This window comes from Syngnathoides biaculeatus, chromosome 13 (assembly GCF_019802595.1).
Source record: "Syngnathoides biaculeatus isolate LvHL_M chromosome 13, ASM1980259v1, whole genome shotgun sequence".
NCBI lineage: Eukaryota > Metazoa > Chordata > Actinopteri > Syngnathiformes > Syngnathidae > Syngnathoides > Syngnathoides biaculeatus.
The window spans coordinates 11,543,726-11,559,246 of NC_084652.1; the positions used below are offsets into that span (position 1 = coordinate 11,543,726).

Here is a 15,521-nt window from a genome sequence, read left to right on the forward strand (position 1 = left end):
TCCTCCCACTTTCCCGAAACGCACTTTAGGTTGACAAAATTGTCCATAGGTGTGTGTGTGTGTGTGTGTACAAGAGTGAGAATGGTTATCAATATTTGCTATGTGATTGGCTAGCGACCAGTCCAGGATGTACGCTGCCTCTCACTCGAAGTAGGCGCCACTTCTAACCCTAATGAGGATAATGCATTATAGACATTGGATGGATGGATTCATATTGATCTGTGCAATCTGGCTATCTTTTTATCTCACAGCAGCATTCAAGTCCCATTTACTGTAGGTGTAACTGTGCAAAGGCAACATGGTGGATTAACGGACCTTTCTGTCTCCCTAGTCTTCTAAAAACATTTGTTCCCCTTTATTCATAATTCATAATAGATTTAATACACTGCAACACACATTGTATTTATGGTTGTTGGATCAAGTGCAATGAAAAAAGCAACATGGAAAGCCTATTGAGCATTATTCAATATCCTGATATTCGGATTATCAATCTTCTGTGCTCTCTGTCCTCACCAATCAGATAATGGGCGTACTAGTAGGAAGGCTACATGTTACTAAAACTACACTAGTTAACAACTATGTGCACCTGGTACTGCTATTGGCCTACTCGTATGTAATTAGTAAAAGACTGCTGCACTTAACCCACATGAAAAAAAAAAACGGTAAGATGGTCATTCGACTAGTACACCCTTTGCTACTACTAGTGTCTTGCGTGACTAGGACAAAGATCATCCCGGTACATGCACATCAAGGGTATTTAACAAATTTCCATGAAAGAAAACCATCTTTATGTGATATTTTGGTCGATGAGTCAACAATTAAACATAATTAGGAAACTACAGTGCATTACAAGCAACACTCGTTTGAGCATTTATTTAATAACCAGCTTTCGGTCTAGGTACTAGTACACTCTTTGTTGTCTGTAGTAAAACAAGTCCAATTCAAGAATGACTGTCTCAGTGGTATTATTGCGACAACTGCTACGGCCTTTTAGTGGGCTATGTAATTGTAGTGCAGCACGACTACGATTTAATTGCATACTAGTAACCTAAGTAGTGGCAAAAAATTGCTAGAAATTTTACGATAATAGTGTTCCCTAATATATAAAACTATATATAATACTATTATGCTACACTATAACATAAATATGATTGAACAGTGAGTGATTACTTTTTTTTTCTTATTAAACTATTTTACATACTACCTTTTTGAAAAATCCGATTTGGCTCATCAGCCCAAGTTTTTCCACTTATGCACTAAAAAATTCGATGCCATTTAAAAATATATACATTTTTTTTTTTTTACATTTGAATGTAATTTGGTACAGGTTGAACCAATAATTAAAAAAACATCAGTGATGTAAAACAACTACTAGTATCTGTGAGGACAAAAGACCAAACTAGTGAACTCATCGCTGGATTTCAAGGATGTCGAATAAATACTCGGTAGGTAAATATTTTTCAGGCGTGCCTTTGAATGATCAAAACATAACACAACAAAAATACGCTTGTTTATGAACGAAAACAAAAATCAAGGGACGGCGCTCCAAGCGACTGACACAATGGCAATGACAGCAGCCGTGGCTTTGCGTGGACGCTCCTCTCCACCATCGCCGCATGTGGCCTTTGAACCCATTGTTATGTCGCGGCTGACGTCAGTGCCGTCGGAGCGAGCGAGCGAGCGGCGTGCGCTTGGCGAGACAAAGGCGGCGGAGAGAGCCACAAGAGCGGGCTGCGTCGGAGAGAGCGAACGGGGTCACGGAGCTTCCCAATCCCACTTTGTTTTTTTTTTTTTTTCCCCTCCCCCCTCCCAAAGAGTCAACACGGTTTCGGGGACCGGAGTTTCCCGGACCATGAAGACACTCTCAGGAATACTCACACAGACACAGCAAGGGGCATCCTTTGCCGTTTTGTGTTTATATTTTTAGGGGGCAACTCGCATCTTTGAACGCCCCTCACCCCCAGTTGTAGCGTGCTAGGCGGCTAACGCGTTAGCTCTCGAAAGAAGGCTGCTCCTCCCTCCTCCTTCCTCCTCTTCTTCTTCTTCCCGGCTTACTTTCTCATTTGTTCTTGAAGGAACGAGGTGGCCGCGAAACGTGGGGAGAGCGAGTCGACAAAGTGAGGAGAAAGTAAGTTCGGGCACCGTGCGTGCATTTAGGAATCAAAGTGTGACCATCCGCGTGTGTGTCTGTTTTTTTTTTTTTTTTTTTGAGGAGTTCCACAGTGGAGCTAGCTTAGCTCCCAAACAAAGGGGTCGGCAACGTGACTGAGTGTGGACGAGCTACCCTGCTAACTGTGGCTAGCCGGAGCTAACAACAGCACTTCTGACACTTTTCGTCGGCCTTTTCGTGTTTTTGTTGTGATATTAAAGTAAGCCGCGACACGTATCGTCTTGTTGTGTTTGCGTGGGTAGCGGAGTACACGCATTTTGTTGTTGTTTCAAGGGAAGCACGCTTCCTTTATCCCGACAAAGCTGGATGCTTGGAGTTGTCAGTCACAACAAGACAAAGCAAGGCGCCCTAAAAGCTGACACCCACCTCGAAACATCTCTATTTTTCCCCGAGCTTTCGTTGAATTCATTTTATTTGTTCTTATTTCCCAGCTCACTAACGACAAGCAGGCATCCGTGATCTGATGTGATAGCCACGGAGAGACTATGCCTAGCCCTTTATTCCACCCGGACATAATGGACCACGACGTGGTGATCAGCAGCCAGCACAATGGGGTCGCTCTGCCCCGAGAAACGGACCAGGAGTCCCGGGACGAGGGCCACCAAGAGGTGCTCCGCTTCGCCCTGGACCAGCTGTCACTCATGGCTCTGGAGAAGGTGGACTGTGGAGGCGGAGGCGGGCTGGTCGACACCCTGGACGGGACCCAGGCGCCCGGCTCGGAGGGCTACGCGGACCTCCAAGTGTCCCGGGACTCGCCGACCTCCTGCTCCCCTTCCCCGGAGTACTACGGTTCGGTCGGCTACCACATGGCCGGCGGCGGTTCGCACCCGATGCTCCACGGGGAACAAAGCTCCTCCGTCCTGTGCAACCGAAAGAGAAGCGTCAACATGACCGAGTGCGTTCCCGTGCCCAGCTCGGAGCATGTGGCGGAGATCGTGGGGAGGCAAGGTGAGCCTTTTTGCGGGGTTGTTTTTGTCGTGAGGGGGGGGGGGGGGACCCGGCGGTTCTTTGTTTGGGTGCTCGGTAGCTGACAACTTTTGCCTCCCGGTTCCGCTTTGCTCTGCATGTAAACACATAAACGTAACAAAGCCGTCGTTCCAGCTTTTAAAATGTCGAAGTTGCTACATCAAGTGTTTGCTTTTCACATTGGGTTTTTTTTTTTTTTTTGGGGGGGGGGGACAATAGTTTGACAGGTAGCGCGGTAGGGGGAGGGGTGAGACGGGGTCAGACAAAGCAGTCTGGACATGTCTTGCAGCCTGCACCAAACAAAGGGAATGGCGCTAAACGCCCTTTGAATGCATCTTGAACCGAGAAAGCGACCCGAGTGAGAAGCGAGTGGAAGCCGCTACTTCAATGTATGCCTACACGCCGTGTTATTGTCTGATTGTGCGCTTTTTGGGGGTCAGAAACGGGCCAGACGGTCTCGCAAACACGGCACTGGGCGGTGTTACGCCCTGCACCCAAAAGCTCCGGCTCGCGCCGCCCGTCCGTCCGTCACACCGACGCCGCCCGGCTCGCCACGTCTCCCCCGCTTCCTCGCGCGATTTCTCGCCTCCTTTGTTCCCGTCGCGCCTACTCGATAGCGGCTGGCGCTTTTTTTTTTCCGCCGCCGCCTAGCACGTCGCAGCCGCGGCGGCGTTTCCAGCATTGTTCTCTTTGTTTGAAAAAGCCATGCTTTCGGCTTCCCACAATGACATCACACTCCGCGCCTCCTATTGGCCGCCCGGATGGAGCGTCATCATTTAAAGGCACAGCGCACCCGAGGCTGCAACAGCCGCAATTTTTTTTGCGTTCGGAATGTCCCTGTAAAATGTTAAATCCGAAAAGAACATTATGTATCTGACTGCGGTGTCTAAATAGGGAAAGCTCTTGCAGCGTTCATCTGATGCCCAGCTTCCGGTCTATGTACTAGTACACTCTTTGTTGTGGCAAGGGCACACTGGTAGAATGACTGTCTTAGTTGTATTGTTTTTTTTCACTAAGTGGCACTTTTGTCTTCGACACACTTGATCCTTACTAGTAAACTAGTTGTGTTGCACTACTAACACCACTTGGAGCATTTTTTTTTAATATGTTTTGAAAACTAACCTAATAAGGTCCATGTACCTTCCAGGTACACCCTTTGTCATATGTATTGAGAAAATACAATGCTTTAATACAAAGAGAGTCTTACGAGTAGTGATACTAGTGCAGGTCAGTAGGTGACATTAAGTTGTAATTGCCGACTAGTAGTGGCACTAGCGGCATGGTGATGAGCTGGTAAAGGGTTGGCCTCACAGTTCTGAGATCCTGGGTTCAATCCCGGATGCACCTGTGTGGAGTTTGCATGTTCTCCCCGTGCCTGTGTGGGTTTTCTCCGGGTACTCCGGTTTCCTCCCACGTCCCAAAAACATGCAACATTAATTGGACACTCTAAATTGGCCCGAGGTGTGATTGTGAGTGTGGCTGTTTGTCTCAATGTGCCCTGCGATTGGCTGGTAACCAGTTCAGGGTGTACCCTGCCTCCTGCCCGTGGATAGCTGGGATAGGCTACAGCACTCCCTGTGATCCTCGTGAGGATATGCGGCAAAGAAAATGGGTGGATGAATTTTTTAGTTACTTGTTAAAACACTGAATATATAAAAATGATTGAACAGTGAATGATTACTTTTTTTCATTAAACTATTTTACATAGTACCTTTGTGAAAAATCCTATGTGGCTCATAAGCTCAAATGTTTCCACATATGTACTAGAAAATTAAGTGCCATTTAAAAATATATACTTTTTTTTTACATTTGTATGTAATCTGGTACAGTTTTAACCAATCCTAAAAACATCAGTGATGTAATGTAAAACTGGTTATTATTTTTTCTTCCTGGGTGCTGTATTGTCTTGGTCCAGCTCTTGCATTGAATCACTTTACACACTCGACTGTTGCTGGCTGAATGACCTCTCCATTATTTCAATGCATTGGGCCTTTTGTTTTTTTTTGAGTCACATGCTCCGTGACCCACATTGGCCAGAGCATTCCAGATATAAAAATGAAAAGGGTGAACTGGTTGGTATTTCAGTGATTAATATGACATCAGTGCAAACCATCGCATGGCTGCTTATTCTCTCTCTCAGTCTCATTTTCTATTTTTTTTTTCAAGCTTTGTACTGCGAACCAAACTTAGTCAAAACCAGAATTCTGGTACACCTTTGGTGGAATGAAGTGGTGGAAAAGGGGAACACTTAAGCTACTGCAATGCTTGCATGTGAGCAAGGAGAGCCACAATCGGTACAAAAAGTCAAATTCAAAATTATGAAATGAGCGCATTCGCAAGGAGCAGACAACACACACCAAACTATAAGGGGCAACCCCGACTCCAGCTCATGATGTCACTTACTGCGCCAGACATCTAACATAGAAATATTACATACAGTATTTGCAGTAACTGCACATTATGAATCCACTTTTTCATATTTGATTGTTTCCAATGTAACACTATTTTTCTTTATTAACTCATTTAATACCGAAGGTTTAGTTCTACGAACTTTAAAAAAAAAAAAAAGCTCATAGTATCCCAAACACGTAATTTTTTTTTTTTTCTCGGACCATAGACAGAAGTTGCTGATGTAACTCATCACCAAGGGATTTGTCTTGAGAGTAATTTTAATGCAGATTAAAAACAGACATTAGATGGCAGGAGGGCATTTGCTAAGAGCCCAGGAAGGAAGGGCCGAAAAGGACCTGGGGTGGGCGGGGGTGGCAGCATTGAAAACAAAGGTAATGGAAAGTCAAGAACATGGAAAAACAAGGACAATTGACAATCGAGGAGTGTTTTGGGAAGAAATTGTCATCATCGACGAAGATTAGATGAGTACAAAAAAAAAAAAAAAAACGATAATGAGCAAGGTTCGAGTTCCTCCCGGTCGGCCACATTCTTCACGAAGCTCACTCTCCGTTTCACACGGGCCTGCTGATCATTCCGACAACGACGAGAATAATACAAGGTAGTCGGAGCTCAATCCGGATTCATCTGATTTATTGGATACTGTCTGATTCTACTGGCAGTACCGGAGAACCAGACCATCCCGCATGAGGAAGTAAGTGCTATCTCATAGCTTGAACAATTACCTAATAATCATATATACATTGAAAATGTGAATTTCTATGAGTGAGAGCAAACCTCCACTCTATAACACTATAGCAAACTTTTTTGTGGTAATCACGTATATTTCTATAAATTGCAGATGACTGACCCACTAGCAGAGGTGATGCGATTGGTTGCGGGAGACGCATCACGTTTGGCTCATCATCATGTGGAAGAGGAAATGGCCACAAATTTGGGCACCTTATCAAAAGTGACCCACCAAGTCAGCTTGATGGAAAACTAAACACAAACAGAAATATGTGAAACCCGCCTGGCTGCAGCAAGGGAAGCGTGGCTGAGGCCACAAGTTAGTGTAGTGTGTGTTGTGTGCCTTGCACAAAGGCACCTGTTCTATTGCATACCGTATAAAATAAATACATATTCATAGTAGACACATGCACACAGTTCAGTTCCCATTGCAGACTTCAGTTGGAAATTGTAAATCGTTTGTGTTTTATTTGTAAATAAAGTATTTTGATGTCAAAACTGCCTTTATTGTTATTTGTGGTAAAGTTTACCTCTCACAAAATTAAAAAAATTAATGACAAAGTGTATTTTGGATGCATCTTTTCACAAAAAAAATAATTTTCTGTTAGAGAGTAGGTCTAATCTTTCGTTTAGTGGGTGTCAAGTCACTATAGCCGCAGATCACAATATTTTATTCGTCGTCTTAAAATGGCTGGTATTGAATGAGTTAAAAAAATAGCTGTGGTTTTGAGGGGTTGAATGGGTTAAAACAATTTCATTTCAATGGTGAAAATTGATTTTATGTGATTACATTGAGTTACAAGCTTGGTCATGGAATGTATTAAACTCATTAAGTCCGCTGCATTATGATAATGATAATAATAACAATTTCATCTTGCACTACCCCTAGTGGCCACTTAAGCATCTGCAGACGTGTAGCCAGCGTACAAAAAAAACTTGCCATCTTTCGTTTTGTTTCAGTTGCACACACACAACTGATGAGCGTGTGCATTTCTTTTTTCGGCATCCAGGTTGTAAGATCAAAGCCTTGCGGGCCAAGACCAACACTTACATAAAGACGCCCGTCCGTGGCGAGGAGCCCGTGTTCATCGTGACGGGACGCAGGGAGGACGTGGAGATGGCCAAGCGGGAGATCGTTTCTGCAGCCGAGCACTTCTCCATGATCCGGGCGTCCCGTTGCAAAGCGGGAGGCTCCGGGGGAGGAGGGGGGAGCGGAGGAGGAGGGGGCTCGCTTCCTGGACCACCGCACCTCCCTGGACAAACAACCATTCAGGTACAGCTAACTGCCTTTTGCTTCATGTCCTTCACATAAAAGTGAAACAACTAAATATGACAGAACTTGGTCGTGTGTTGTCCCTAAAATGTATTTTTTTCTGTAATTCAATATAAGAGCTGCCTCTTTAGCTGACATTTTAAAAAAAAAAAAGGTATTAATACATTTTGTTTAGGGAGGGCATTTCAGTAAGACTAAAATGTTTACGTTGTGTTTTTTGGGGGATGACTTGGAAAGGCAGTCTGACCCTTTATGAGAGAACTTAATTTGACCGTCTTTACAATATTGAATGAACATGTTCAACGTTGCCGTGCTTCAATACTTTTTTTGCACAACTTGCGCCTCTCTCACAAGGACCTAAAAATGTGATATATTAGCTCTTTATGGTGTTTAAAACCACATAACTGCGATCTTATTGCTAACTCATAATGGGAATAGTCATTGTTGAGGTGTTATAACCCTTTAAGCCACCGGTGTCAAACTCAAGGCCTGGGGGCCAGATGTGGCACGCCACATGATTTTATGTGGCCCGCAAACCCCAATCTGGAGTGTCAATTTCCATGGTTCTTGTAAAAATATGTACCAAAATTTAAAATTGTCACATGTCATAAATGATAAAGTTGAGATATTGCAAGCATTTTTGTGTTACCAAATGTGAATAGTTGGTAAACACGTAACCCTTGATTTCTGATTCCAAAACTTGTTCATAAATTTATGATGTAAATATGATGAGATGATTAAATATTTTTGTTTCACGGTCATAACAGCCTTCTGAGGGAAACTGGAACAACAATGTGGCGCGCAAGAAAAATGAGTTTGACACCCCCGCTTTAAGCAAAATATATTCAAACCCTAACGATGGAGCAAATCCTGGAGACAGAAACTATCATACTCGCACATATTCTTTATCAATTTCAAAGAACGACTAATATCACAGTGGCTTACAGAGGATCTGAGACTCTAGTTACACTCCCCCAGGTGGCCAAAATGCAAACACCAGAAGGAGCAGACCAATGTCCATTGAACTAAAGCAAAAAAAAAAAAAAAAAAAGCCTAAAATAATTCATTTCTTTACATTACAAATGTCTTTACTGTGTGCTCTTAGAGTCACTGATGGTGTCGTGGTGCACATCCTTGAGTTTTTTTGGGGGGAAAACATGGGTTCACTTCCCCCTCACCGATGGTGTCTATATGAGCCCTGCGACGGACTGGCGACCAGTTCAGGGAGTAGTCCGCTTATCCTCCAAAGTGAGCTGGGATAGGCTTCTGTACTCACACGTCCCAATAACCGGCTTAGAAAATGGATGAATGGATTTTTACAGTACAGAATTAGAGAATGCGATTTCGAAACAGAGTGGTACAGTGGATAAGCTGGTAAAGCCTTGGCCTCACAGTTCTGAGGACCTGGGTTCGATCCCAGCCTCACCTGTGTGGAGTTTGCATGTTCTCCCCGTGCCTGCGTGGTTTCCTCCGGGCACTCCGATTTCTTCCCACATCCCAAGAACATGCCACATTAATAGAACACTCTAATTTCTAATGTGAGTGTGGCTGTTTGTCATTGACAGCTGGGATAGGCTCCAGCACTCCCCGCGACACTCGTGAGGATAAGTGGTGAAGAAAATGGATGGCTAGATTTAAAAGCAATACCATACAAAAAAAAAAAAAAAATGGGAATTTTGAAGTTTGAACAGATGGTTGGCATTTCCATTTATTTCAATGTGAGTCCTCTGTGTGCAAATACTTTATAAATGAAGTTCACGCCCGTGCTCACTTCTGGAATGTTTGTGTTGGTTCTGATCCAGGTGCGGGTGCCCTACAGAGTGGTGGGTCTAGTTGTGGGCCCCAAAGGAGCCACCATCAAGCGCATCCAGCAGCAGACCCACACGTACATCGTGACGCCCAGTCGAGAGAAGGACCCCGTGTTTGAGGTGACCGGCATGCCCGAGAACGTGGACCGAGCCAGGGAGGAAATTGAGACCCACATCACGCTGAGAACCGGAACCTTCGTCGACCTCCAGGGGGACAACGACTTCCACACAAACGGCACGGATGTCAGCCTGGAGGGCCTGGGCGCCCTCAGCAGCGGCCTGGGGGCGTCCCTGTGGTCCCGGGCCACCAACCACCATTCCGCACCGCCGCCGCCCCCGCCCTCTCCGCCGCTTGCCGCCATCCCCATGTCCGTAACCCGCAAGATGTCCTCCTCTGTCTCCTACCACGCGCACAACGGTGGGATGAGCTCCGAAGGGTACGGCGGGGGCCGCAAGGGCAACGACGGGGCCAGCCCCACCAGCCCCTTCAGCACGGGTTCAAGTAGCGCTGGGGGCGGGTTCACTTTCGGCGGCGACTCCACTCCGCTTCCCTCCTCAGACGAACTGGGCTTTGAATTCAGCGCTTCCAACATCTGGGCCCCCTTCGTCAACGGCGGCAACAAGTCGGGCGGCCCCTCGCATCCGCAGCCGCCTCTTCGTCGCAACAGCAGCGGCCTGAGCGGCGGCCCCATTACGCCGCGGCTGTCGCCGACATTGCCTCAGGACGCGGGCGCCGGCCCCCTGGAGCACCCGCTGGCCCGTCGCGCCCAGAGCGACCCCCTGAGCACGCTCTCCTGGCTGCAGTCCGGCAGCGCGGGGGGCTCGGGTTCCGGCTCCGGCTCCTTCTCGGGGGGCTCCAGCTCCAGCTCGGGCGGCTCGTCCACCGGTTACTCCTCCTGCTCGGCGTCCTCGCTACCCGGCGGCTCCCCTACCGACTCGGAGGGCGGCGTGGGTCTCAGCTCCGGGATGCTCAGCCGGCTGAAAGGCGGGCCGGGCCCCGGCGCGGTGGGCCTGGTGGGCGCGGGGCCCGGTGCCAGCAGGGACTGCTTCGTGTGCTTCGAGAGCGAGGTGACCGCCGCCCTGGTGCCCTGCGGCCACAACCTCTTTTGCATGGAGTGCGCCGGGCAGATCTGCCAGTCCGCCGAGCCCGAGTGCCCCGTGTGCCACACGCCCACCACGCAGTGCATCCGCATCTTCTCCTAATGGCGGTGGGCGCGTGAAGCGCGGGCACGGGCATAGCTTGGGGGGAGGAAGGATTTACACTAATACCCTTGAACACACAGTGGACCATAATAATAATAATAATAATCCAGCATTTCTAAAGACAATGATGCTGCTGATGAATAATAACAATAATAATAATGACGCTATAGATTTATTTGGAGACGGTCTCTTTGTGGGGAAACTAGTGTCTTATCTCTCTTCAGGCCTTCATTTTGAACCCCTCGCATCTCTTCAGTCTTTGCTTTTGGCTCCTTTTTGTACTCAGCAGATATTTTTCCATGAAGTTGTCCGACGAGGCCTGCACTTTTCTACTTGCATCTCTACGTGACCCCCCCACCCGCTTTCTCGCTTTCTCTTTGTCCCTCCGCCCTTCCTCGCGGCATTAATCCGGGGTGTCAAACTCTTTATTCAAATGTTTTTGTTTTTTTTTGTCACGGGCCCCATTATCGTTATGAAAATGTATAGTTCTGGGGAGGATAAGAGACCTACAAAAAAAAAAGCTTTACCATTTTTGGGGTATTTAGAACTTTTTTCATGTTCCTCCAATACATCTTTTACTTGTATATGAAAATTTGGGGTTGTGTCAGTAGTATATAGAGTAATTCTAATTTTGCTCAAACGTCGATAAGTAGTAAAATTAGAGAAATTGAATTTTGCAGTTGGTCTCTTATTTATTAAGAGCCGTATACAGTAATTGTCTCATATGCAATAAATTGACGGATACATTTTGAAATCAGAAGCGGTCACCCTCTTCAAAAGGGGTTTTAGTTGCAAAAAAAAAACAATTGCAATTTCTCTTTGAAAGCGAAGGCTAAATTCAGTTTGACAAGAAATACGTAGCGGACGCAAAGGATTTTCCCGATCCAGCCCCGAGGCCTCGAGTTTGACACCTGCGATATTAATCCTATTGTGTGGTTGCGCACGGCGTGTTGTCACCCACCGCCTTCGCCTCCTCCTCCTCCTCCTCTGTTGTGGCCTCAAAGACCGAAAGTAGCCATCAAGCGATGCCAAATGTCTGTAGAAGTGAGCACATCGTCTCTTGTTTGTGGAGCCCGTCAAACATTTGACAATCCTCCGCACAAACCGCGATATCCCACCTTTGTGTTTATATCTCTATACGTGTGTGTGTGTGTGAGTGTGTGTATGTGTGTGTGTGTGACTGCTCCAGCCCCGCCCCCCCCCCAGTCTCCAAGGCAGGAGCCGATCCACATCCCTGCCCTCCCCCACCCACACACGCCCCCCCCCCCCCCTCCGCCCACATCCTGTTCGTTTGGCTTCCATCGGCTCCTTCAGCGTTTTCCGACTCTTTGTGCGAGAGCGAGTGCCCCGTGTGTCTTTTCCTGCGAGTGCGTTTGCCGGTGTGTTGCCGTTCAAGGCTTTTGTTGTTGCCCCTGAGAGTGTGTTGGAAGTATGACCGTGTATACGTATAGTATTCACCGCACTTGAGTTTTTCCAGATGCTGTTTTGGCGCGTATATGTTTTCTGAGAAGAGTGTATGGGAGTGTGTGTGTCACTGTTACTGTGTATGAATGTCAGCATTCTTTGTGATTGTGTGTGTTCCTGTGAGAGTGAGAGGAGTATGCGAGAGTGCACTGCTGTCTGTTTTGTGTATCACTGCGAGAGGAGTGTCAAAGCGTGCTTGTGTGTACGGTTTTCATGTATAACGGTGAGTGCGCGCATGTTCCTGTGAGACTTTTGTGACGTCACCCATGAACAGGGACGTCTTGTTTAAGCGGAGTTCCTTCCATACAAAAAAACACACACACAAAGGGTGAATTGAAGTATTTTCCGTGCACTGTTCCCCCCCAACCTCCCCAACTCAACCACGATTACCCCCCCCCCCCCCCCGTCTGCCTGTCCCATCGAAACCCGAACAAAACAAAACAACCCAAACAGCTCTTAGCATTCTCATTCCGGTCTTCCACCACCCCAATCTGGCAGCAAAAGCTGCGCCGGCACTCCGCATCCGTTGCGCGATTGCGCAACATGGACGCCCGCGCATCGTCCTTTTTGATTTTTCTCTCGTTTTACTTCGCCGTGAGTTTGCAGTAACTGCCTCCCTTTTTTTCAAGCGTTCGTAACATTTGTCCACAAAATGTGCTCAAGACGCGAAGAAGCCATGACGAACTCACTTCTGATGACGAGCGATTCTTTAAGGGCTTCCTGTTTTTTTTTTTTTTTTTTTTTTTTTTTTTTTACATTTTTTCTGGCTCACCCAGTAGGAAGAATGGACCATCCTTTACGGCAGCTAGCGGCGATCATCCAGGGCTTCCACACGCAATTTCTGTTCTAATCCCAGCAAACAGCAGAATGTTTCGCTCGATTTTAGACTGGATTTTGTCAGGTGGGATTTAACGAAGCGGGGCTGCGAGAAGGAAGCGCGTTCGGGACCCTGACGGCCCTTCTTTAAAGCAGGAAATTTAAACGTGTTGTTGTTAATGTTGTTGAGTCCAGGTGGCCAATGAGAGAATGTGAGGCTTAATGTACAGTACTTTCATTGTTTGGGGGGAGAAAAAAAAAAAAAAGGTACAAGTTTTTTCAGATTGACTGCTGATTTTTATTTTTTTAGACCCAATGTGTTCCCCTTCCCCCATTTTCTCACTTCAAGGTTTGAAAACAGGGTTTCCTGAGGCATGCTAGCCTGACCTCTGACCTTTTTTTTTCTGGTTAAAGGGTGGGATGTAAAGAGAAGCCTCGCCAACAAAGGGGGCAGGGCGCGGAGCCAGGGGGGACTCCGCGCAAGCTCCCGCCTGCCCCCTCAACTCGCCTATTTTTTTGTTTTGTTTTGCTTGAATTCTCTTTTGTACGCTGAACCAAAATGTAAAACCATGTCAGCAGAAGTACCTGTGTGTGTAAATATTGGAACAATCACCGGCGTCTCGTTTTTGTGAGCAAAATGGCTTCTTTGAAAACGAGAACCTGTATCGTTACTTGTAAGTTAACCATCTGCATGTCATTAGCTCATTTTTAAGATTTAAAAAAAAACTTTTTACACATTTTATTTTTACAATTGATTTGCTTACTTAAATATCCCAGACAATAATGTGACCGTTTATTAAGATTTATTTTTATTTTCATTTTTTAATTTTCATTCTTTTCTGTGTACTACATATAGGCAATTTATAACAAAATGAGAAAATTATTGAAGAAAATTTTAAAATTGAAATATATTTTATTTGAAAGTTTATGGACCTTTTAACCGCGAGCCGGGAAAAATTGTATCGTGATATGATTTGACCTGGTTTGACGGTTATGAGGAATGTATCAAGAGTTTTATTTTTTATGCTTCTTTAATAAAGTCTTTGGTTTTTGGTTTCATTTTTTTACTGTAAAATGACAACTTGTGTCGTCTTTTTTTTGCGTTTGTGGATTTTTTTTTCTGTGTGTGGAAGTGCTGATGGATGTGTACCTTCAGCAGAAATACATTTAAACCAATATTTCAATATTTGTGGTGGTGTGATTACACTCGTTTTTGAAAAGTTAGTGTACTGATGTTTCTTTAATCGTGGCTTGAGTGAGGTTAGTAGTGTTTTAGTCATCAGTTGGCTTGAACTGAAAGAGTAGAATTGAAAAGCTTTGATACTAGATCATTTATTACTTTATATATAGTCACACATGTGCCCCCCCCCCATTTCCTTTTGGATGCAATGGGGTCATAGTCCACTAGATAGCGCTACCACATTCACCAAAGTATCTGATATAAACGTGTGAGCTGGAATGAATTTTATCCATCCATTGTGTTCGCCGCTTATCCTCACAAAGGTCACAGGGAGAAAAAAATACTAACTCATCGTTTGTCATTTTGAAGAGATTTAAAGTGTGTCTGCGACAATTACATCTTGGTGATTTACATGGAAATGGTAAAATTTTCAGGCTTTCCATGAATCACCCCAGAAATTATTTAGATTTTTGTTTATCCACACGTGTCAAATCCGTCCATTAGCCAAGCCGCTTATCCTCACGAGGGTCACGGAAGAGCCGGCCGGAGCCTATCCCACCTAGCTTCGGGTAAAAGGTGGACTACACCCTGAACTGGTCGCCAGTCAGTCGCAGGGCAGATATCGACACCATCACTGAGCGGGAATCCATCCCGCACCAAAGGCAGGTGTGTGTACCACTACACCATCAGTGACTTCTATGTCACATCCATCAGTTATAAGCCTCACCCAGTACAGTTGTAAAGGAAATTTGGTACACACATACACCACAGCTGTGTAAAAAGCCACAAGTGCCCAAATCAAGACACGAGATATTTACAAGGAAAGACGGTACACAGTTTTACACTAGCACTAACACTGGTGCCGCGCTAACGCTAGCACCGCGCGAACAGGGCCGGTTAAAACAAAAACAAAAAACTCGTAAAAATCACTGAGACACAGCAGTAACACGCTAGCGCAGCGCTGACTGGTAAAAGTCACTTCCTCAGCACATACATTCCACCAGTTACCTTTTCTGCCCGAGCGCTCCCTTGTGGCCGTTGGAAAAAAAAATGCAAAAATTAGTTGCATCACCGCAGGATTGAAAGTGTGGGAAAAACGTCGCGGCTGAAAGGCCGGAAATTACGGTAACATTCACATGCAGATGCTTCGGGGCTTGTTTTCCAAAGTGTCTCTCAGAACCTCACTTTCTGGGATATTTACATGAGAACTGAGGCCTGGTTCTGGAGGGTGTGGTGTCAGTGTAGAAACGGATTGCCCTTAGCTCACTTGTAAGTACAGTAAGTGACCCCTCCCCCCGGTTTTTATTACATAACTGGCTGACCCTCCTTCGGCAGGTACAACCCCACACATTAGACGCAGGAATGTTGGACCAATTCTCTTGACAAGACTTTGTTTAGCAACGGTCCTTGGATGTCGGGTCCGAACTGGTCACTTGTGGTCATGCCGCTGCAGAACGTTACAATTACTACGAATGGATGTTTCACTTATGTTTACTTGGAAGT

General features: G+C 45.9%; 1 protein-coding gene across 1 annotated transcript; it reads left to right on the forward strand.

Moving 5' to 3' along the window:
- The first annotated feature begins 8 nt into the window (after nucleotides 1-8).
- On the forward strand, nucleotides 9-13,954 carry LOC133510797 (RNA-binding protein MEX3B-like). Its single transcript, XM_061839147.1, has 4 exons — nucleotides 9-2,128; nucleotides 2,602-3,118; nucleotides 7,285-7,547; nucleotides 9,350-13,954. Exons 2-4 carry the CDS (start codon nucleotides 2,656-2,658, stop codon nucleotides 10,556-10,558), a joined length of 1,935 nt encoding a protein of 644 aa, XP_061695131.1. The 5' UTR covers nucleotides 9-2,128; nucleotides 2,602-2,655; the 3' UTR covers nucleotides 10,559-13,954.
- Nucleotides 13,955-15,521: the final 1,567 nt, after the last annotated feature.